This window comes from Hippocampus zosterae, chromosome 3, assembly GCF_025434085.1.
Source record: "Hippocampus zosterae strain Florida chromosome 3, ASM2543408v3, whole genome shotgun sequence".
In the NCBI taxonomy this organism is placed as follows: Eukaryota; Metazoa; Chordata; class Actinopteri; order Syngnathiformes; family Syngnathidae; genus Hippocampus; species Hippocampus zosterae.
Genome location: NC_067453.1, coordinates 24799950 through 24823871, shown reverse-complemented (window position 1 = coordinate 24823871; position 23922 = coordinate 24799950). Strand labels below are relative to the sequence as shown.

At 43.4% G+C, this 23922-nt stretch overlaps 1 protein-coding gene across 11 annotated transcripts in view; it reads right to left on the bottom strand.

The window, feature by feature from the left end:
- Window positions 1–2607: 2607 nt before the first annotated feature.
- Window positions 2608–23922, bottom strand: part of LOC127597565 (neuronal cell adhesion molecule-like) — a 70387-nt gene continuing 49072 nt past the window's right edge. For 3 of the 11 annotated variants that reach the window (XM_052060677.1, XM_052060668.1, XM_052060672.1), the window contains 22 exons: window positions 23002–23113; window positions 22114–22298; window positions 21911–22045; window positions 20960–21103; window positions 19939–20050; window positions 19695–19861; window positions 19413–19560; window positions 19195–19322; window positions 18941–18970; window positions 18153–18254; window positions 16340–16540; window positions 16186–16256; window positions 15845–16070; window positions 14895–15010; window positions 14623–14827; window positions 13708–13830; window positions 13178–13354; window positions 10851–10970; window positions 10243–10404; window positions 8303–8434; window positions 7920–7998; window positions 2608–5751 (listed from right to left, as the gene is read on the bottom strand). In XM_052060677.1, the coding sequence (XP_051916637.1) occupies window positions 5505–5751; window positions 7920–7998; window positions 8303–8434; window positions 10243–10404; window positions 10851–10970; window positions 13178–13354; window positions 13708–13830; window positions 14623–14827; window positions 14895–15010; window positions 15845–16070; window positions 16186–16256; window positions 16340–16540; window positions 18153–18254; window positions 18941–18970; window positions 19195–19322; window positions 19413–19560; window positions 19695–19861; window positions 19939–20050; window positions 20960–21103; window positions 21911–22045; window positions 22114–22298; window positions 23002–23113 (3122 nt within the window). In that variant the 3' untranslated portion in view covers window positions 2608–5504. The remainder of the gene's footprint in view (window positions 5752–7919; window positions 7999–8302; window positions 8435–10242; window positions 10405–10850; window positions 10971–13177; window positions 13355–13707; window positions 13831–14622; window positions 14828–14894; window positions 15011–15844; window positions 16071–16185; window positions 16257–16339; window positions 16541–18152; window positions 18255–18940; window positions 18971–19194; window positions 19323–19412; window positions 19561–19694; window positions 19862–19938; window positions 20051–20959; window positions 21104–21910; window positions 22046–22113; window positions 22299–23001; window positions 23114–23922) is intronic. The other 8 variants (XM_052060669.1, XM_052060673.1, XM_052060671.1 and 5 more) reach the window with 6 other exon arrangements.

Genomic DNA, 23922 nt, shown 5'->3' with positions numbered 1-23922 from the left:
CATTCATTCATCTTCCAGCCGCTTGATCCACACTAGGGTCGCGGGGGGTGCTGGAGCCTATCCCAGCTGTCTCCGGGCAGTAGGCGGGGGACACCCTGAATCGGTTGCCAGCCAATCACAGGGCACACAGAAACGAACAACCATTTGCACTCAAACTCACACCTAGGGACAATTTAGAGTGCTCAATCAGCCTGCCACGCATGTTTTTGAAATGTGGGAGGAAACCGGAGCACCCGGAGAAAACCCACGCAGGCCCGGGGAGAACATGCAAACTCCACACAGGGAGGCCGGAGCTGGAATCGAACCCGGTACCTCTACACTGTGAAGCCGACGTGCTAACCACTGGACTACCGGGCCGCCACGGGTCTGTATCCATACATGATTTTATTTGTAGGCGGGGGACACCCTGAAACGGTTGCCAGCCAATCGCAGGGCACACAGAGACGAACAACCATCCGCGATCACACTCACACCTAGCGACAATTTCAAGCGTTCAATCAGCCTGTCATGCATGTTTTTGGAATGTGGGAGGAAACCGGAGTACCCGGAGAAAACCCACGCAGGCCCAGGAACCAGATCATGAAGCAGATGCTGCTTCACCAAGTCTAAAAACCAAATACATGATTATTATTATCCGAAAGAACATTGATGAGCTAATGTCTTTGGAGAAAAGGACAAAAGCAAAAGCGAGCAGTCTGATTGCAGGTGGAGCCGAAAGCTGCTGCACATGCTGATCAATCATGGAGGCTGGAAGATAATGGACGCCGAGGCAGACGTTGCAGCCGACGCAAAATGAATCGGCCGCCGGGAAATGGAGGAAGTGGGTAGGTGAAGGGGGAGGGGGGGACTGAAGAGTGGGTGGCAATCAGAGGAAAGGGATGGGAACAGGGCGGCTCCTTGTCGAAGTCGGCTTCAGTGCCTGGTCGCCACAAGGGGGCGGTCAAGTCAAGGAGAAAGAGAAACTAACGTCCACTTGTCACTGACAAGCTTTGCTGTTGACTAACAGAGACTCGACAGATCAATCAATCATTTCCCCCCCTCGTATTCATTCGGGTGAAGCAGGGGTGGCCAAACTTTTTGGATCGAAGATCTACTTTTTGGTCAACTAACCTCACGGGATTTACCCTTACCGGCGCGCGCACGCACACACACACACACACACACACACACACACAAATTTAAGATGTACCTGCTTTATTTTATTTTTTAAATATTTTTTTTAGTGAAAATGAGACTGATTAGTGTGCAGTGTATATTAACACAAAAAATATATTACTAACATGTACAAAGACACACAAATGGTTGTTTGTTTTTTTTCTTCTCGACACTCCTCGGATCTACTTGGGACCTGTCTTAGATCTACCGGTAGATCAGGATCTACCTAATGGGCACCCCTGGGGTGAAGGATAACCTGGAGCCTATGCTAGTTTACTATATTTATTTTGATACTTTTAGTTCTTCTACTTCTCCCTTGCTGCTGTAAATTGGGAATGTCCCCATTGAGACACAAATAAAGGTTTTCTTATCTTATGAGGAATTCTTGTGTCACGTACACGGAACATGCAAGCTCAGGTGTTTAACCAAAAAAAACATTTGAACCCCGGGCTCCTGAATGTGAGACAGACGTGCCGACCAGCTACTCCGCACAGACTTATGAAATAATAGCTCTCATACATTTATTGCACCGCCACCCAATGAAAAATGTCAAAAAGTCACTGAAATTGAAAGAGAATGTGTGGAATCAATTCATGTCAGTGGGTATCCAAAGTAAAAGGCAAAAGGTTGCTACGATTGGAAAGAGTATGCAATCAAGCGCTTCTTAATGATGGTTGTCCAGCATAAAAAGCAGACAGCTGACATTGAAAACATGCTTGAAAGCACTTCTTAACACTCGTTAGGCTTAAACGTCATGCTGAGCTTGAAAGAGTGCAAATTAAAGCACATCCATCATGCTGAACGCTGACTGAAATAGAAAGAATACACATCGAAATACACCCCAGTGCTTAGAAAACCAAGATAAAAACTTGCTTACTGATATTGACCATATTCACATGAAAGCACCGGGCAATCCTGAGCACTCCATATAAAATGCCAAGCAGTCGCTCATAAACGAGTAATCTTTAAAGCACTTCCCATTGCTGGATACCCAACGTGTAAAATACCAATTAAGGGCTTGCTGAAATTGCAAGGATATGCATTAAAGCTCTTCTCATTGCTGATTACTCAATGTGAAATGGCGAGTGCACGCTTAAATGGAAAGAGTACCCATTAAAGCAGAAATCAGTGTTGCCAGTTTCGTGACTTTGCGGCTATTTTGAGCTACTTTTCCAAGCCTCTGGCGACTACAAAACGATGCTCACGCCACCAAACCGCAAAATGAATGGCGCATGCACAAAACCACCACCGGCTGATTTCACCCGAACTCCCACTCAAACTGGGTCATGTAAACCTTTGTTACCCGCACCTCTTTCAGACCTTTCTAGTCAGTTCCTGCTTCTTCTACGGTCCAAATTCTCAACTGCCTCTTTGATTGTGTCAGGAGGAAAGGCATACCGGTAATCAGCTTTGCATTATTAACATCATTCATGGACAAGCCTTGAGTCAAAATTGGAGGAAAGTGATTGTTTATTCATTTAATACAGCTCCCATATCAAGAAACAGAAAAAGAAATGACATCGAAACAACAAAAGTATTGGGTTAGTACAAATCTGTTCCTTAAATACAAAAACAAGCTGAAATATTGTTGAAAACAAAACTTTAGCAGTGTAGCCCGGGCAAGCAATATCTGGGAGAAAAAAAAATCGTATATGATTTCTATCGGTCCAGTTCATTACAGAAAAACATACAGTATGTACACAATGCACAGCAAGAAAATGATTCCAGTATATTTATAGATATATTCTCTACATTTAATACAGTCCTATGAACAATAGAAATCATGCACAACGTCGCCTCACTTGCAAGCCCTGTACAATCCACGTGAGGGTATATTTACATATTTCAACAAAATATTCTACAAGTCCTCATCATCACAATAAAAAGAAAGACAAACTTGATGCAAGTTAAGAAAAAAAGAAACCTTGATCCCGTATCAAGGCTCTCAAAAAGCGTCATTAGTACAAGTCAACATATTATTGTGATGATCGTAGAAAATGGATGCTGCGTACATTCCGATGACCTAAACGTGATGTGATTTAATTTTTAATGTGGTCTAGTGAGGAACATCAAAAAATGTTCTGTAGCTTAAAACAATCAAGTTTCAACAATCACCGCAGACTGCTGATCTCTTCCGAGGAAAAACTTAAATTTTCTTGTTTCCACTTTTTTTTTTAATGACTGTTGTGTTCTAGCAGGAGTGAGCATTAAAAAAAAGTGCCCATAAAACGTAAAAGTATTTTTGCTTTGTGGGGGAGAAGTTCATTCTCTACACTGTGTGTACGTTGCACAGAAAATCCCCTCACCGCCACTATGTTGACCATAGAAGCAATTAAGGAATTATGCTCCTTATCATTTAAAAAAAATAAAAAGCCTTGATCTGCACCAAATTGTAGATTTATCTCTCGACAAAAAAGAAAACAAAAAAACAAAACCATACTGCCTTGGCAGGAGTAAAAACAAGTTAAGGGCACTGACTTCTGTCAAGAACCAAAAAAAAACAGTTTAAAAATAATGTTTTTCGCTTATGTTTTTTTTTTTGCGTGCTACCGGGGTTATGCAAATAAAATGTATTTTAAAAAAGGTGACAAAAGAAAAACAACCACCTCGAACCAAGTGTTCTGTTGTGGTTGTCTTAGAAAAGTTCATGCCACAGAACTTAGGACAGCCCGAGCCTGCTTTCCAAACATGTTTCGTCATGTATGTAGCACGGCCCTCAGTATGAAGTAAAGGCACTAGCACACCAAAAAGCAAAGGTCACATTCAGACGCACACTGGAGCGAAGCCGGGTGGGGATTTAACATGCCATGCAACGGGTCATGAGGCGGATGGACAGTCCAGTGCTGCATTCGTATAGCATGCTTGTAATGCTCTTGTTTTGTATGAACAGTACTGTGGAAAAGTCAAGTCACCACTAGCTTTGTAGTTTTTTTTCCAAGCATATTTGTGTCCATTTTTGTTAGCAGCCTGCTCCCTAGTTGACAAAGGATGCCAGATGGACATTATGAATTTGGTGGGGGCCGTTCCATTAACATTACAAAGGAAAATCTCATTTCCTTATGGAAAGGTTCCCCCACCCCAGAGCACCTCAAAGTATTCCTGCTAATTTTCTGGCTAATGGACTGGCGCGCTAAAAAAATAAATAAATAAAATTTAAAAAACTCACCGCAAACCTCGTCTGGTGTTTTTTGCACTTCTGTACAAAGTTTTCTGAAACATATTTTTGCCTGGTCCTTGCTACTAACTAAATAGCTCACTAAATGGTAGCTAGCTAGCTAGCTAGCTCAGTAGATAGGTCGCCAAACAGGTGTAGTAATAGCAATGTGGAGCACTCCTTTGGTTTTTTTTAGAAAATGGTTGTTGTTTTGTTTTGCTATGTATAGATAGGTAGCTAGAGTGCTAACTAAACAGCGAGCTCGACAATATCACAAACAGAATAGAAAAAGACAAAATGGTTGTATAGTTTTCGCACCAACTAAAGCCTAGTTAGCTCACCAACCAACCAATTTTAAAAGGAAACGGGAGGATTAGCATTTGATTGACACCACCAATATAAAGAGCCTGGTGTCTTTTTGTTGTTGTTGTAATTATGCTAACTAGCTAATGCCTATATGACAAACTTGCTTGCCAACTCAACTGGAACAAATAAAGGAACTAATGAGCCAACGAAAGAAGGAATATAAAAAGGAACAACTAACTCACTAACTAACTAACTGACTGACTGACTTAATGGGTTACTAACTAACTTGCTAGCTAGTGAGCTAACCAGCCCAAAAACTCATGCCCTATTTTTTGGGGGATGAATAAGAACAGGCTTGTAAATGACATGAATGAGTGCACTCTTCGATTTAAGAGCGTATTCATGACGATGCCATGCTAATTAAGCCAATTGAAGCTCAATGAAACCACAATTCGAAACGTGTACTTTGACTAATGCACAGGACTGTTCCTATGAAGATACTACGAAGGTGCGGGCCTTGAGTCATGTCAATTAATTTCTTGTACAAGCGTCTGCGTGGGAAGAGAACAATATGGGAGTCATGCTTTGAACATACAAGCTGACAGACATTTTTATCATGTTAGTAAATGATAGGCACCAGGGTAATTTGAGGTGGCAGAAAAGCAACTGCCTGCTACCTTAGTGATTTATAAATCGAGTGGATGTCCTGAATAGTCAGATAAAGGTCGCGGTGAAAAAAGATAAAAGTCATGGTGAAAACGTCAATGGAGTCCAAAGAGAGTCTTGTTCATGGTCAAGGCGTTGGGTTTTCGCCTTCCTAAGAGCTTATCTCTGAAGGTTTCCCCCGGTGACAACACGCATGTTCTTTTTCCTGCTTAGGATGGCGAGCCTACACGAAGGAGTTCAAGGAGTTCATGGCGTGAATCGGGGATGGCGCTTCAGAGCTCTCGTGGCCCTCGGCGGTGTCGCGGCTGGCGCTCTTTCCGCTATACTGGCCGATAAACGAGCCGTCCTCGTTGAACTGGCCGTCTCCTCCTTCCCCGTAGTCTACTAAACTGTCGTCACTGCCGTCCCGCTTAACCGTGCCACTCGATGGTGTGCGGCTCCCTTTTAAGGGTTTATGGTCCTCATTGTCGCTGAGGGAGAGAATGACATGCAAGGCGTTAGCAGTGATCATGATGTGCTGGATGCAGCTTTTTCCTTCCTTTTTTCCCCCTTTCTTAGATGGAGCATTCCAACAGTAACTTTTACCATTGCTTAAGACAGGGCCCCTTTAAAATTGGAGAACCCCTGATACTTAAAGAAATGTCGATGGTCACTTTGTATTGTGGATTTTCACCAATCGTGGTTGGGTCTGGCACTTAATTCTGCCAGCACATACTAATTTGCCATGGCTTAGTCATTGGGAATCACTGGTCTAAGCTATTGTAAAAGCGTTAGCTCCATGTGTAAAGAAAAAAAAAAGCTCTGAGTGATTCGTTGGTTTCCATCAGGCAACAGGGGAATAGATGTCAAGCAATGTCACACTGGTTGGATTCCCCTTGAAACCAAATAAGAGAGATGAGGTGGTCACTGTGTTGTTGTTTTGTTGCAGCGTCACAGACACAAAAATGCTGTGATGGCAAAATAACAAAAATGACGACCAAACACCGTCCATCCAAAAGCAAGCATGTGATCGTTTTCGACAAAGCGTGACATAATTATCAAAGCAACTCTTCTTCATGTACATGAGTCGAACGTCAATGAAACACAGCCAAGAAAGCCGTCATGATGCTGAAAGGTTGGTTCAATTTGGACACGAGTTAGCGTATGTAAGATCCACATTGCAGACAAGAGAGGCACTCACTGAGTGTCTTCAGACATCACCAAGGCTTTATGACTTCACAAATATTCAACTTGATGAACAACAGCCTCCAATGCGTTTTCAAGCGAGTGTTTTTTTTGTTTGTTCTTCTCTCTCTTTCTCTCTCTCACACACACACAAACACACACACACACACACACACACAACATCGCTCTTACCTCTCCTCACTGAGGGATTCCCCGACACGTACTCACATGTAAACATTGTCTGATCCAAATAGGCTGATCATGTGACTTATTGAGGAACTAACACAGCAAATATTTGTTAAAAAAACAAAACAAAAAAACGATTTGAGGAAAAAAGTAGTATTATGTATATAATGAAATTATGACTTTATCTTCTGAAAATATTTGACTTTTTTTCCCAAAAGAAAAACACGTCAAAATGAAACCAACCAAAATTAATGATAATCTGTAATATAAAGGAAAATTAGGGCAAGACAGAAACAAAAGTATTACACAAAATTATGAGAAAAGGAAAATGAAGAGGCCAAATTTGTAATCAACAAGAAAATAATTTGTAACACTAAAAATATTTTATATTTGTATTTTATGATCACATATCTTTATTCTTTATAATGTTTCAAAATGTTACATTTCCCCTAGCTTTTTGTGTCATAATAATAATATGACTTTATATTACTTTGCTTTTTTAGATATATTTTGGGTGAGTGTCATTTGGACTCGCTTCAGAAATCAGAATCAGAAAAAAAAAAGAAAAAAATCCTATTTCACGTATTTCCCAAATTACTGCATCCTTCCACATACATATGCATCTACACACGTAGATGAACGGTCCATTTCAACACATTATCAACTAGTGCAGTCTTTTTAATATCCTCATAAATGTATAACAGCTCTTCACAGCATGCATCCAACATATTATATCCAGATATTTCCTGTACATATAGCTATGGATGTTATATCCGTTTTAATTCTATTGAATACATTTGGGTATACCTGTACATACAAAAAAAGTGAATATAAAGTACTTCTTAAAAAAATATTTGTTTGGATCCCATCATTTTTTTAATGCACATTACAGTAATTTAAAAAAACATGACAACACATAGACAATATACGATAAAGTGCTTTGTTCTATGTGCAACCTCCAGATGCTAACCGGCATCGCTTGATTACGGTGAGCTTTGATCGCTGTCTTGAGTAGCTTATTATCAATATGATGCTGCAAATCAATCGAATGGATATTTTCGCAGGAAGAAACAGATCCACCCTTTCATCCTGAGAACCTGAACAATCCCATCCAGCAAAAAGTCCAAAAAATGTCCCCCCACAAAAAGTGCTTTAGGCTAAGAGGGCAGGGGGGCACGTGTTGATCATTTCAGTGGTCAGTGGTGAAAAGAGCACCGGCCCGGCTAGAAAGAGCCGATTGGTTTAAACGAGCCTCCCGGGCGAGCGGGCCTTGAATGCGTTCTCTCACCTGTATTCCCCAAAAGTGCAATCTTCGTCTTTCATCGGCTGGAACTCCGGGTCTGTGTGAGCGTCCTCCTTCTCTTTGACTGTGCCCAAAACAAAAAGAGACATTAGCCAAAGTAAAACTGATTCACACTGTCGCTATCACAACGGCTTTCAAGTCCCACCCAATTACTTCAGGTGTGTCCCAAGGCTCTGTCCTATGCCTTGTGCTTTTCATTATGTACCACTTCCCGCTTAGTACAATTTCCCCCAAATTTTACACACTCTTTCTCTGCTTTGAACTTATAATAATAATAAAAATAGTAATAATAAAATAAATAAATTACAATGCTACATACAGGTGCATTTATCTATCTATCTAGCTAGCTAGCTATCTGCACTCCTCACCTGGATATTTGCCTCCTTTGTTCCTCTGGATGAAGCAGATGATGAGGAGGATGAGGATGAGGAGGGCGATGGCACACATGAGGCCGATGAACCAACCTTGCGTGGCGATGTCCACCTGTCGACTAGCCACAGCTGACCAGCGAGAGAAGGAGGAGGAAAGGAAGAGGACACCTTATCCGTTTTGCACTGACTATTCTCCTTGACATGTTGAAGCGTCATTTTACGATCTACTTGCTCAGCAGCGGCTCGTGTTTGGTTAGCTTGCTAACCGTTTTCATGATGGGGGGTTAGAAACATCCAGTGTTCGCGGGGCGAAGTAATGCAATGACGCCAAGTTGCATTTTTTGCTGTATTTTAATAGTGAGCATAAGTCATTACATTTTCGAACTATTATATGCTTTACAACTTTTTTTTTTTTATTTCCATTGACTCAGTCGGCATGTACGACTCCTCACACTGTGACTTGGGTCCTGCTGTCCTAAGTTATCATTGGCTGTAATTTTCATGACTGATGATGTGTCATGAGATGAACTTGATACACCACATAAAAGCAGAACCGATTAGTCATGCTATCCCTCGGTGTGACTCGTAAATGTTGTTTCATAGTTTGTTGCATTTCTTTGATTTAAAGGCAACAAATGACTTGTTATCGTTTGAAGTCTAATTCGTTGGGTCTCTGGAGTGCCTGCCCACCCACTAAATGTGAAATTAAGATACGATTCTATGAATTCCCGCAGAGGAAATTCAGGCGGCACCACTACAAATCCACACATACTCTGCATAAATATATTTCTCTTGAGTAAAAATATTCACCGAAACCAGTCAAATCAATATAAAATCAAATTATAACTACAACAACAATTGACGACGAGCGTCTGCTCGAAGAGTTTGTTGTTCTCATCAGTGGTGGGACTCCCAGATCTTCGTGGTTCGTGGTTTGCCAAAAGCAGATGCTGTTTCGAGAAACTTGGCACCGGTACCACGAATTGTACTTTTTTTTTTTGTAATTGTAATTGTAAATGTAGAAATCAGCATGTATTGTATTGTATTGTATTGCACTACTCGTTGGAGGAGCGTGACACCCATAAAGCTTCTCCATGTGGTGCTCAACTGCAGTCAGGGACAGAAAAATTCTTTCCACACATGAAATTTTGCGACGTCATTCCAAACTCATTGGAATGACCATGGCCTTACAAAAAAAAAAAAAAACAAGCATTGTGACTTTTGGAAAACCTTGTACATAATTAATGATGTTTTGGAAATACCGTATTTTCCATACTATAAGGCGCTTCAGATTAGAAGGCACACCTTCAAAGAATGGCTTATTTTAAAACAGTTTTCAGATATAGGGTGCACCGCATTATAAGGCGCATAGAAGATACAATAGTGGCTGCGGTTGCATTATGCATCCACGAGATGGAGCTATGCGAAAGGGAAGACAATACAATGCAGCTTTATTTATACAGAGCTTTCACAAGCGCTGCAGCTGTAATAAAGCATTTTACAGAACATTTAAAATATGACGTCCAAGAATTCAGAATATTGATCCGTGTATAAGGGCGCATCGGAATATAAGGCGCACTGTCGGCTTTTGAGAAAATAGAATGCTGTTAGGCGCGCCTTATAGTGAAAATTACTTGCCCAACACTGAAAATGTCAACTACGTGGATGATGCAATGTTTTCACGGCTATCACACACCCAGACAATCACTTACAGACAAAAACAACACACATTCACAAGTTTACTATAGATGATATTGAAATATTAATTCATGTCATGTATTGTACGGCTATATTAGCGCTACAACAAAAGTAACAACTCCAGATAGTACTACAGAGCATGCCTGCTTGAGACGGCAACCATCCAATGCACCGCTAAAAATATGTTGTTGTTTTTTTAAAAGTGCAAAAGCTCGGGTGGGCCCAGGAACGCGCCTCACCTGGCACCGTCACCGTGAGCTCCTTGGAGCGGTGGGGCTCTTGGTCGGCGTGACCTTGGGCCACCAAGCGCACCCTATAGGAGAGGCCCTCCTTCAGGCCCCTGAGCATAAAGTTCTGAGAGCTGTTCACCAGCTCTTTGCGCCACTCGTCTTCGCCTTCACCTGCAGGGGGGGACGGCGAACAACACAGCAGATGTGTGCGGGGGTTGGAGACGTCAAATGAGTCGTGACATGATGGGAATGTGCCGGTGCGCTAGACAGCAACTATTTTCTGCTCATATAACTTACAAGCCACTTTATTAGGTATACTCGCACAATGGAATGAGACCCTATCCAAGAAATGTATTTTTAAAAAATGTTCACAAGCTGTTTCAAAGCCTCTGGACAAAGAGCCACACACATTTGCCTGGAGGGTGGGGGAGGGGGTACCGCCCATAATGTATATAAAACGATAATCATCATCACTATCGTTGATGCGTGGCTACTACACGAAACTCCTGTCAATAACAGGATGGAAAATTTTTTAACCTACTTGGCGAAAATAATCTCTCGCCACCTTATGCGGAGCTCTCAAAAATGATCATAATAATATGAATAACATTGCTTACTGTTCTCCACTATGTATTCTAAATAAATGTTTCTCTCCGGGCCCCAGTACTCCCAAGTGATCAGGGTGCCGTCCTCTCCCCTGGAGGAGTTAACGCTGCCAAAAGGACTGGCCGCCGGCGCTGAACACACAAGAGAGAGCATCTGTTGGCAAGCGTGATGTGCGAAAGGTGCTGCTACCGGGGGTGAAAGTGCTCAAGGCAACACAACCGGAGAATGAATGCACGAACACGATGCATGGGCAACATCAACATATTGATGGAGGATGGGATGTATTATTCTTTCGGGGCGGGGGCAAACAAACAAGCCTTTCCATGCGAGGACAAGTCATTCTCATTTACAGTGGAACCTCTATTAAAAGAAAAAGTCAAACTTAGTTCAAACCATCAACATGCATGTGCTGAGTCAACATTTGCTATGTCTTTATTTATTTTATTTATTTTTTTAATTTTTGTGTGGACCATAGAACAAGAAACGACACATTGGAAATGTCCCGGCTGCTCGGTACATTGTAAGCAATCCACTTCGGGGTTTGCAGTTAGTTGTTTGTTTGTTTGTTTTAGAAACCACCACGCCCGAGGAATGACAACCTATCAAAGGCAACCGACACACTCAATCGCCTCACGCAGACCACTCCGACACGAAACTCTTCGTGGCAGCGCCACTGGACGTCAGCCATGAAATTTGAAACCACAATCAAAATGAACTCTCGGTGGCCCGATTAAACTTGGATGTCAATCAGGCGATTGTGTTCAACTTTGACCGTTCCACTGGACTGTTTCCACCTCTTTGTTTTTTAAGAAGAACATTTCTTTGCAAGGCCAACATCATACAACATAAGCAAGACAGGGGAAGGGAGGAGAACGCGCATGCCCGTAGTGCATGCCTTACTATAAGTAAGGCGTGCTTCCCACGTCAATGTCTTTGTCGAGACGAGTCAGGAGAGCTCAGACACAATGGAGAAATGACAACAGGTGGGTCACCATCGATGCAGACATACACAAACGTCCAAGCACACACACACAACACACACTAGCACGTACACACATGCAAAGCATTGGCGAGGGGTCGGCGCGAGTCACCCGTGCAATGTCATGCGACTGGATCAGACAGGGTGTTTAAAGTGGTCAAGTCACAACGCCAGAGGGAAAAAAAAACGAAGGACACTCGACACAATGTGATGATGACGCAACAATATTAAAATACTGAACATGGCAGATGTTCAATGGGAGCTATGAAAAATCTTAAATCAATTGAAATGAATGTGAGATGTCTGAGTGCACTGCAGATGTATTTTCTTGTTGTGCATTCTATTGTCTAATACCAAACAAGATACTGAAAAAAAAGAAGTTAATTAGGTGTTGGATTAAATTTAGTAATTGGGATATGGGTACTGTATATACAATAGTAAACGACAAACCTCCATTTATGGTTGATTAAGCCGTTTATGGATTTGTTTGGTCAATATATTTAACCCTTTGAGGGAAGGCGGTTACTCCAGTGGACAGTTTCCCATGTTATCAGGTTGCAGGGTGCATGAAAGCGTTCATAACATTATTCTATTTAATTATTAGAAAATGCCAGTATCATGTACGAGTACGTCTCAATAAATTAAAAAATGTTGGAGCACAGGTGTCAAACCCCGGGGGCCAGATCTGGCCCGCCACATCATTTCATGTGGCCCGCGAAAGCAAATCAAACATGTCAACTTCCATGATGCTTGTTAAAATCTCTTTCAAATATTGTAAGCATTTTCTTGTGATCAAACCCCTCATTACAGTCACTTAAACAATAGTTGAATAAACCGTTATTGTTGACTTTTTATATGGTTTTAGTCATTTCGGCCCTCCAAGGGAAACCGTAACTAAAATGTGGCCCACGACAAAAATTCGTTTTACGCCCTTGGGTTAGATGGAAAAAAATAATGTATTTCCATAGTTCGTTTCAAAAAAATCCAAAATCGTATATTGCACACATATCATGAAACACACAAATGAAAGCCAATCCTGACATAAATTCTATCATGAAAACCCATTTTGATTGTTTCTTTCGTCATATTCTTATTTCTTAAGACGGTTCATTTTGGAGTTTCGGTGAGCTGTCATGAAATAATGTAATATAAATAAGCCTTAACCCTTTCATGCACCCTGTAACCTGATAACACAATACGCTGTCCACTGCAGTAATCGCTGTCCCTGAAATGGTTAAGTATGGTCTCTTGTTCTATAGAATTCTTATAAGTTCATTTTTCATTTGAAAAAAAAAAAAGGATGTAGGTGAGCATAATTTATGAATTAAAAACATCAATCCGCATATTTTTCTTGCTTACCTTCATCCACGACGGTGATCGCCTCCTGCGTAACGGCCGGGCCAGGCCCCTTGCGCGTTATGGCATTCAAATAAAACTTGTAGCGCGTGCTGTACTTGAGGTTGAGCAAAGTGACTGAGGTCTCATTGGCGGCCAGGGCCAGCTCCTCCTCTGGGCCCAGCTCATTGGAGTTATTGACTACGAGATGATGAGGGTGGGGGGGGGGGGGGGGTAAGTTGAATAGAGGTGCGAGTAGGAGAAGTAGGTGGGGCAGCATCAGGAGGAGGAAGAAAATGTAGGTGGGTTGAAGTGACAACGATGACAAGTGCGGAAAGTGTTTCGGAGCATAGAGGGTTCAGGTACAAGAGGCGGAAATGACAAAAGGCGACTTGTTAATTAGTTTCACTAAGACTAATTAAACTGTGACTCGATATGGTGATTCATCCTCTCGATGGTCTAATCCCAACAGGATGACGATACAAGCAATGAGACTAACAACTACACAAAGCCAGACGTTCATTGCTCAGAAAATGAACAAGAAACAAGCTCACCTGGGTGGTATTTGAGGGTGTAGCCCGTAAGGAGTCCGTTCCGGTCACGAGGAGGGTTCCACTCAAGGCTTAAAGAGTCCAAATTGGGGTTGGTGACCATCAAGGAGGAAGGAGCTCCCGGCACTGTGAAAATGAATTAGAGAGGCACCCGACTGTCAGCTCAAGAGCTCTGGAAGATCTCAAAGGAAGAATTAATGTCCCGTGTCAGATTGTGGGCAAAGGTAGAATCCTGCTCAGTTATTTTGACTTTTAGGTGCTATAAATATTCCTTTCTCGTTGCGACGGAAGCCGTATGCTAAACTGGCTAAACGGCGCACGTTGGTCGCCATGACTACGTTTCTGTGCATTTCTTCTACTTTCTTTTGGAGATTGTCAAATACTGGTACAAGCTTAAACGGTGGCAGTAATAGACCAAAAGGATTTGCCAACCGCCTGAAAGGATGGAAGAAGAAGTGGTAGTCATGGCAACTAATTTGTGGCATATTGCGAGTTTAGCATGTTGCTTCCGCAACAACAAGGATATACTAGTTAGGTGAAATAACCGACCCAGGATTTTACCTTTGCCTGCAATGCAATGCGAGATGCTTCTTAATGTAAGCCATTTTAAACTATAAAAAAAAAAATTCCATAGTTACAAGTGGAAGATTTGAATCCAAAAAGAACTTGTTCGCTACCGTCAACATGAAGGAGGGATGTTGTTTTGAAACAATGCAAGCTTTACTGTTCTATGCTGGTCTCAGTTTTTGTAAATCAACCCCCCCACCACCCCGCCAATCAAAATGGGACATACTCCAGAGCGACCCATCATCTGAAAAATAGGTTAATACTTCACCAATGATTGAAAATCTATTCTAAACATCACCTACACGAGATATTTGAGACATGCTTGAAACAGTCAGAGAAATGTTCTTCTACCTCCTTCGGGGGTCTCAAACTGTTGGTTGCGACTCGGGGGACCGTCTCCCTTGCCGTTGTACGCCCTGACATTGAATGAGTAGAGACTGAAGGGGTGCAGGCCAGGCAGCTTTCCTTTGCTGTGGTTGCCGCTGAAGGTTAGGATCTGCTTCTCCGCGTGATGGGGGTTATGTTTGTGCAGACTGCGCTCTCGCCAGTAATACACCTGCGAAAACGGGTTCCTCAGTCGTCCGATTTGTGCCGCCGGTGTTCAGTTGATTCCCATGCCATACCTTGTACCCTTTGAGGTATCCACGTATTTGTTCTTGAGGCACGGGTTCCCAGTGGACTTCGGCCAGTGTGCTGTTTAACACGTACACCAGCACAGATTCTGGAGCGGCGGCCGGCACTGTCGCGAAGAAACAGAAACAGATCATCAGCGCTTTCAGGGTACAGGGATAAGGGGAAAATGGGATAAGGACAGGGGCCAAGCACAAAACAGTGAAATAATTGACACTCCCCTAAAAGTGATTTGTAATTGCGAAAAGGTGCCACGAGATGGTAATCTGAGAAGAGCCAGATTGATACGCGACTCCCTCAAAGGAATTCTCCACAGTATCGATCTGGGAGTGCTTCAATGTGATCTGCTCGAGAAAAGAGGAACATTCAGTACAATACTTTGTGCTGATGGGGGTGATGCCGCAACTTGTGCACGCCAAGCAAACATTTATTTTGACCAACCACAGCAATGGATGAAAACTGTCATCACAGGCTTGATTTGCTTTTGCGGGCCACATCAAATGATTTGGCGGGCCCAAATCTGGCCCCTGGGCCTCGACTTTGACATCCTCGGCTTGAAATGGAGAGCATCGGAAATCATCAACCCCCTATGCTTCTAGTTCGTCCACAACCATGAACCCATGTTACATAACATTAACAGTAAAAAAAAAAAAAACTATCATTGAATGAGTATTGGCTAGAACGTTAGCCTAAAAATTATGATAGTTCAACCAGACACATTATCACTTGTGGGAAACAAATATGTGCACTAGCAATCATTTTATACATTTGATGCTTGTACTTTTTGCATTCAAATATGTGTTTACTGCACGTGGGAGGGTTAGCACTATATAAAAAAGAAAAACATTCAACTATAGCGAGTGGGTCTGCAACATAACAACGTGTGCATAACAGCTTTGCATCGGTGAAAAGGGCAGGCTGGAGATTGAGCAATCGGACTTACGATCCTCTCCAGAGTGGCCGAAGGCAACGGCGGGTTCGGGCGCTGCACCGTAGTCATTCACAGCCTGAACTTTGAGCTCGTACGGAACAAATGTGGGTGTTCCGGACACCACAAATTTGGAGTTGTTGGCTACGGTCGCCATCATCCACTCGGTGTCCATCATCTTCCGTCTCCACATCACTCTGTAATGGAGTCCCGGCCCATTGGCCTGGAGGCCTGAGAGCGGCTATGGAAGAAGAGGTCAACCAAACGTTTATGCCGAAAAAGTATATAATCAAAATAAGTATGGTACCTTGATTCATGAGTGTCATTTGTTCCTGTACTTTATTAAAAAAAAATACCTTCCATGAAATGACAAGATTGTCATGTTCTGTTCCAAAACCATGTACACCTGTTGGATTCTCATCTGGAGCTTTTAGGAGGGAAAAATACATATACTGTATATATTACACAAGTTCCAGAGAGGAAAAAGATTTCACTCTGGATTTCTAGTACCTGAAGGCTCGGTCTTATACATCTTAGAGGGGAAACTGGGTCGGCTGCTGCCCATGGCATTGACAGCAAGGACTCTAAAGGTGTAGTGAACATAGGGCGACAGCTTCAGGTGAGCTGTGGTCTCGGTACCGCCGACCTCAGTGAGGTGGTGCCAGTGACCTCTGTGGTGGTGAAGCGAGTCCTCATACTGGATCAAAAATTCTGTGTGAAATAATAAACACAACATTTGATCAAATATATAACGTTGGCCGAACACAGCTCTTTTTTTTTTTTTTTTTTTAACAGTATAAGCGCAAATTTAGAGCTGTGCGCTTTGAGTGGAGTGCTAAAAGTGTGGCACGCCATGCTGGACAGCACTGATGTCTACTGGAAGAGATGCAATGTAATTAAAAAGACCTTGTGACAAGGTCAAAGTGTGCTTGAGCAAGATCTCCTGATGCTGCGTCATCACTAGGACTGGTCACCAGTCAATTGCAGGAAGTATAATAAAAAACAGGTCATTAGCGAGACAATACAAACAACACATACCGTATCTTCCGCACTATAAGGCACACCTAAAAGCATTCCATTTTCTCAAAAGCCGACAGTGCGCCTTATAATCCGGTGGATCAATATTCTGATTTCTTGGACGTCGTATTTTAAATGTTCTGTAAATCGCTTTGTTCCAGACAACCGCTGTAGAAATAAAGCTACATTGTATTGTATTCCTTTACTGTAACTCCATCTAGTGGATGGACGCAACCACAGCCACTATTTTAGCCATTATATTATGTGCCTTATAATGCGGTGCACCCTATATATGAAAACAGTTTTAAAAGAGGCCATTCATTGAAAGTGCACCTTATACTCTGAAGCGCCCTATAGTTCGGTAGAATACGGTAAATGCTTTCATGACTGACTTGAGTGCGTTTCAAAAAGTTGACAAATTGTAAAGTAGCCCTTTCCATCCTTTCCATTTTACTATCTATCCATCCATCCATCCATCCATCATCTACCGCTTATCCGGGGCCGGGTCGCGGGGGCAACAGCTTTAGCAGGGAAGCCCAGACTTCCCTCTCCCTAGCTACTTCTTCCAGCTCTCCCCGGGGGATCCCGAGTCGTTCCCAGGCAAGCTGGGTGACATAGTCTCTCCAGCGTGTCCTGGGTCTTCCTCGGGGTCTCCTCCCAGTGGGACATGACCGGAACACCTCACAGGGGAGGCGCTCAGGAGGCATCCGAATCAGATGCCCAAGCCACCTCATCTGGCTCCTCTCGATGTGGAGGAGAAGCGGCTCGACTCTGAGCCCCTCCCGGATGACTGAGCTTCTCACCTTATCTCTAAGGGAGAGCCCGGACACCCTGCGGAGAAAACTCATTTCAGCCGCTTGTATCCGGGATCTCGTTCTTTCGGTCATGACATTTTACTATCTTCGGCCCTCAAACTAAAAAAGTTTGGACACCTCTAGTATAGAGCATGCGAGAGCAGCAAAACTATATAATGAAAATATTTTTTTTAAGATATGGTGTCTCAACGGAGCGTCAGGAATGTGTTCCCCGTAACGAATGAATTGCTACTGAATCACAATCATGATTTTTAGGAGTCGACGACCGATGGACTCAAGGTTCATGCGTACATAGCTTCATTGTGAGATGAAGTCATGTTAATGTTTTTGTTCCATAAACTATTAAGTTAGCTGACAGAAAAACGTGAACAGTGACATTTTGTGGCTCAAAAGCAGAGTTCGGTATTTGGCCAAATGTATCCATTCTGCCCACTGCAGCATTGGCATGGAAAATAGGAGTTCAGGACATTCGATGCTAAATTCACACTTACTCTCAATAGGACTGTTGTGCTCATCGCCAGGAATCCAGGTGAGCTGAACGCTCCTCTTTTTGTGGTCCGTCAGCTCCAGGTCGGTCGGGGGGTCGGGTCGCTCTGAAGGAAGACACGGCGCACGACAACACGTGAGCCAACGCCAAAGATGCTCGGCGTCGGGTTCATGCCACGAGAAGACAAAAATGAAGACTTGCCCGCGCGAGCGAAGTGTCATGCATTTGAATTGATGCACGTCGAGCTTGAGCGATCGCTCGGGATGAGATGGAGGTGTTTTCGACCGATAATGCAGAACGCATGCTCGGATTAAATGAATGATGAGCGCGTTTGACATTTGAAAGCGTTTCAGGTACTGCTACTGCATCACAAATGATCCTCTCTATCCTCGACTCCAACGGGAATACCAATGGCCTTCCTCTTGACACGATGTATCATACAGAATGTTCAACAATCCTCTTTCGACTACCACCACCCTAATGCGTATCTGCATTAGGGTGGTGGCTAAACTGGAGTCTATCTCGGGCGTTTTGGGGTGGGGTACATCTCAGGGCAGTCTTCAATTAACCGAACAAACATGCATATAGAGAGCATGCAATCTCCGCAAGGAGATTCAAAACCAAACGTCCTGAATGTGAGGCAGCCATGCTAAGCAAAAGCTGCCCTCGTGCAGAACGACGACAATAAAACAATCATCAATTGGCATTCTCAGGAGACACGTGCAGAAAGAAAAATCATCCTAAGACAAAGGTGGAGCATATCTGTAAAGCCACGTGCGCCACAGGCTTTACCGTTGCCAACGGTCGGCGTCGGCGTGGCCTCTGCCGGATCCGCGAGCGGGGAAGGAATACCAAGTGGAGTGATACGTCAGCCATATTAAAACAAAGATCAGCCGGCGGCAATTCAATATTCATGTTAAGAGTGTAGAGTGTAAAGCATACAGAGAGTAAATCCAATAAGAGCTCTGCAAGTCAACCACCCGGAGGTGGACCTTAAAAAGTTGAGCGAGCAGCGAATGTATCGCGATGTACGGAGGGGCTCGTACCAACGACGGTGAGCTCGGCGCTGGCCGAATCGTGATCCAGCGTTGTGTTCATGACGCACGTGTATACGCCGCCGTCACTCTCCATCACGTCGGCGATCGTGAGGCTGTCGACGTCCACCACGAATCTGCTTCAAGCAAGCAATGAAATGTTTTCAGAAGAACGGTGACCAGTATGAATAATTCTACCGTCGTCGTTTACATATTGGTCTCATTTTCACCTCTCGTCGTCGGGCAGCTCCCCGTCATCTTTGAGCCACGTCATGGTGGGAACGAGCGAGGGGTCGTGCTTGACTTTGCACTCAAACACAACGGACTTGCCGCGCTGCACCATTCGGTACTCGGGCTGCTTCAGGATGCGGGTCGGTTCTGATGACAGACGAGTTTATGATGCAACCATTACACTCAACTCGCTTTATTTTCGTGGCTCTCAAATTGGAACGAGGGCTCCCACTTGTGGTACTCAGAGGGTGGTAAGAGGCCACATCCTGAGCAATGAGTACCTTTGACTTCCAGGTGCACGTGATTCTCATAGATACCGAGAGAATTCCGCGCCGCGCAGGTGTACTTTCCGCTATTCCGAGGCTGAGCCATACGGATTTCCAAAGTGCCGTTGTCGTGCTCCTTATACGTCTCGTCGTCTAGCGTGCCGAAATGACTCTCCTTGAACCTGAGACAGAAGCGGGAATCTCATTGGTGATTTTTCATGGAACATTAGCCATGCCGGTTCAGGGTTCATTAACTCACCAGGTAATTTTGGGGATGGGCGAGCCGAAGGAAGTGCACTCCAGCAGGGCTTGGCGATTCTTGATGACCTGGTAGACTGTGTTGGCCGGTGTCAGCACTCTGGGGGGCTCGGCTGGAAAACGAGGCGCGGTGGTAAATGCGATGCCGCCATTCAATGCAAATGTGTCCGCATCTGGCTCATTTTGTTATGGGAATGCAAACGGATGGCTTCTGTTTGCAGACGTTTCCTTTGAATTTATCAAGTCACAGCCACATATCCTCGCATATCATTTCCACCAGAAAGTAATTTTAAATGAGTCCGTCGGACCCCCTCACCGCCGCTACAGGCTCCCCACAGGGCTGCGTCCTCTTACCACTGCTTTTTATCTCGACAATGATGAATGCAGGACTTCGCACCCCAAACTAGAGACGTTTCCTAGTGATGCGGTTCTTCTGTCTGGCTCTACTCAACATCATGGACCTGTTCTACAGCAGTTTTTGGAGTTGTGACAGCTGGAAATGAATATCAAAGGCCAAGGAGGTGGTGGCAAACTCCTCCAGAAGACAGATACGGACGGTAGCTGGAGCTGTCAACACTACCATCCCTGGATAACCAGTTGAAATTTGACTAAACCCGGGGACTGCCTTCGATAACGATCTGACATTGTCCTCCAACACAGATATGAGCCTGATGCAATGCTATTAAAAGATGTACCTGCTAGGGAAGCAGGCTAAAGATTTTTTTGACATCGACTCAAATGTAATGAAAGAAGAGTCAAGGTCGATGAATCGATGGCATTATTTGGCAAATAAGATGAAGCGTCACTTTACACCGCCACACAACGTTTTCACGAGCAATCAGAATAGCTAGCTTGGCTAAAACAACTTATTAGCGCTACGTCATTTTGAAGCTTTAAATGTCGATAAGGAGTAGTAGTTGAGTCAACCCGTCGACGAATCGGATCAACACCCATGAGGATCCCATTTCCTCCATTTAAATTGGTCCAGGTGGATGAATACAGTTTTCTGAATCAGGACTTACACAAGACGTTAACAAAGGCGTTGGCCAGGAGGTAGCCGTGTTGGTTGGAGATGTTACACTGGTACACGGCGCTGGATCCCATCTGCACGTCAGTGAAGATGATGGTGTCGTCTTCCACTTTGCGGCTGGGGTCTTTTGGGGCATCTGTTTTCACGGGTGACAGAATATTATGGAACTAGACAAGGCAATTTTCATCACATGTAATACTTTTTTGGAACACAAGTGCCAACATGTGCTTGTAGCATTTAATGACAGTGACCGATTTTTGAAAACTCTCAATCGATATATATATATATATATATATATATATAGGGAGTGTATAAAAATTGGCTTTGTTATTACGTTTTATTATTAGTGCACATTACTATTTCATGAAACATTTTATTATCATCATTCAATCTGAATTTAATTTCATCTGTACTTCATTCTGTATTCATGAGTCTACTTTTTTCCTGCACCAGCATACTGAATGTATTTTCTCGTTATTGGCAATGAAACCGGCAAATGACAATGATATATCATTCTAATATGTTTTTCGTACTTAAATACAAATTCCTCAATGTCATCCGTGACAAGTGAGGGGTCATTTTCAACATATATATGCTAATAAATGCGGTTCCCGCCTAGTAATATGACATGTGCGGGTGGAAATTTCACTTAATTAGTCCAAAAATGATTTATTTACTATAGATAATGTATATTTGTTGATCCAACCACACCAGCGGCTTTTACTGACAGGCAGAAGAATTAAATGCTCTTCCACGGGATGGTAGAAGGTAAAATTTAACCGTGCAGCCACTTGCACCCATTCATACTACATTCCACAGTGAATAAATATATTTGTTAGTAAATTGTGACAAAATCGTCATTATTTCAGTATATATCCTTTTTTTGTGGGGGGAGTGGGGGTCAGAATTGTTTGGTGTTGCTGTAGAGTGTTTCTTCACTCACTTTCGATGGGGACGCCATTCATGGCCCATTGGATGCTTGGCTTAGGTGTGCCGCTGGCTCTGCACATCAGCACCCCATTCTCTCCTGGGGCCAGGACGAGATTTCTGGGAGCGGCGCCGATCCAGTATGGAGCGGCTGGAACACAGAAGGAAGATTGAATCATAGTGCACGTTACACAGATCATCATGTGGTATGGGACGTACCTTTGACCGTGATCTGAATGGTGTGGTGGACTGAGCCCAGGTGGTTCCTGGCGGTGCACCGGTAGTCGCCCGCGTCTTCCTCCGACACGTTGACGATACGCAAGATTTTCTGGTGATGCAGGAAAGAGGTGCGCGTGCCTGGGAGCTCGCCGCTCACTTTGGCCCAGGAGATTACAGGGGTGGGGCTTGCATTTAAAAAGCGGAAAAAAATACATTATTTTGAACTGCTTGTATGGAAAAAGTTGAGTTACCGCAGTTAGCGGGATACCAATTTGTCTGTTTTTTAAAGCAAATTATCTTCTTGGAATTGTCTGGTTTTGTGATGAAATGACATCAAAGACGTTTTCAGGAAGTGCATTTTTTTCCTCCAAATTAGCCTCTTGATTGCTTAACATGTATTACTTGGAATACAGAAAACATAAAAATGATGATAAAAATATTTTGCTTGAACCTGGAAACAAAAAAATATGATCGTACTGAATTCAGAAAAAAAAATTGAGGTTGAGCTTGAGTTCTAAATGTACAATGACAACACAGTCTGCTATTAAAATGAGTTGGACAAGGCTCGTGGTTCATAAAGTGCTGCCTTCGGGAGTGATAATGCTTTGATTGTCCTGACGGTGGTCTCAAAATGTTCCCCACATATTGGGCTCTGCTTCTGAAGTTAAGAAAACGGGCTAGCCAAGAAAAAAGTGAGGCACTAGGAATAGAACAAACGTGCTGATTTCAGCAAGACAAAAAAAAAAAAATTCGGAAGCGTAAAGTATGCTATAATTCGTGATGCTTTTGGTATTTTTGACCAATTTGGGCCACAGACACCTTCGTAAGACACTCAGAAATTGTTTCAAATTGTAACCGCAATGCTTCATATGTAAGGGTGATACATACAGGCCTTCCGCAAAGCACTCCATCTCCAGCACCTGACCCCGGAGCACAATTTTGGAGCTGGACGGTTCAGACGGGAGGAGGAACGTGGGCTTCCTCTCATCCACCGGCTCTTCTGCAGTCACACACACACACACACACACACACACACACACACACACACACACACACACACACGAGTTATGATCACTCTGCGGCTAGGCCAGATGTCACTGGCATCCACAAAGAAGCCAGCGCATCGCACACCACACCTCTAGTCGGACTTTATTACCCGGTATTTGCATTTTCAGGCAAATTAACAGCAAATGATTTGCTCCCTGGAGGGCCACAATGGTGAATGAAATGAATAAACGCAAATGAGATCAACACTTTCTGATAATAAACCGATAAAGGCGTCATCTGCAGGTGCCGCTTAGCAATAACGCAAGCAATTTAATCCAACATCTTGCGCGCCAAAGGGCGAATAAGGAAGAAAGCGAATGTTCTGTATAACATGAAAGGAGGAGGAAGGGGGGCATTGGAGTGACAAATTTGACATTTCTTCTCAGTGTGTCCAACATTGTAAAGATGTTATCACAAGGCTCATTCAAGAAATACAAAAGACAAGCAAAGATTTTTGATTGGATGGTGTGGGGGGAGGGGCTCGTTTGGAGTGAAGGGGTTACAATAATAAGTTGTTTTAGCCTAGCTAGCTATTCTGATTGCTAGTGTTACAAGGATGTTACAGGTACCTAAAATTAGAGTAGTGAGGAAAAGGCTTGAATTTAAAGGTTGACGGGTTAGTGTTTGGGAGAGTCTGGATCCCATACAGCACAGCGGAAGCTCCAAAGTCGAACGCCCCGATTTTGAATACAAGCACATTTTAACCTCGGTAAGAATTGAAGATTCATGCAAGGGATATAGCCTTTTCTGTGGTTTGTGTGG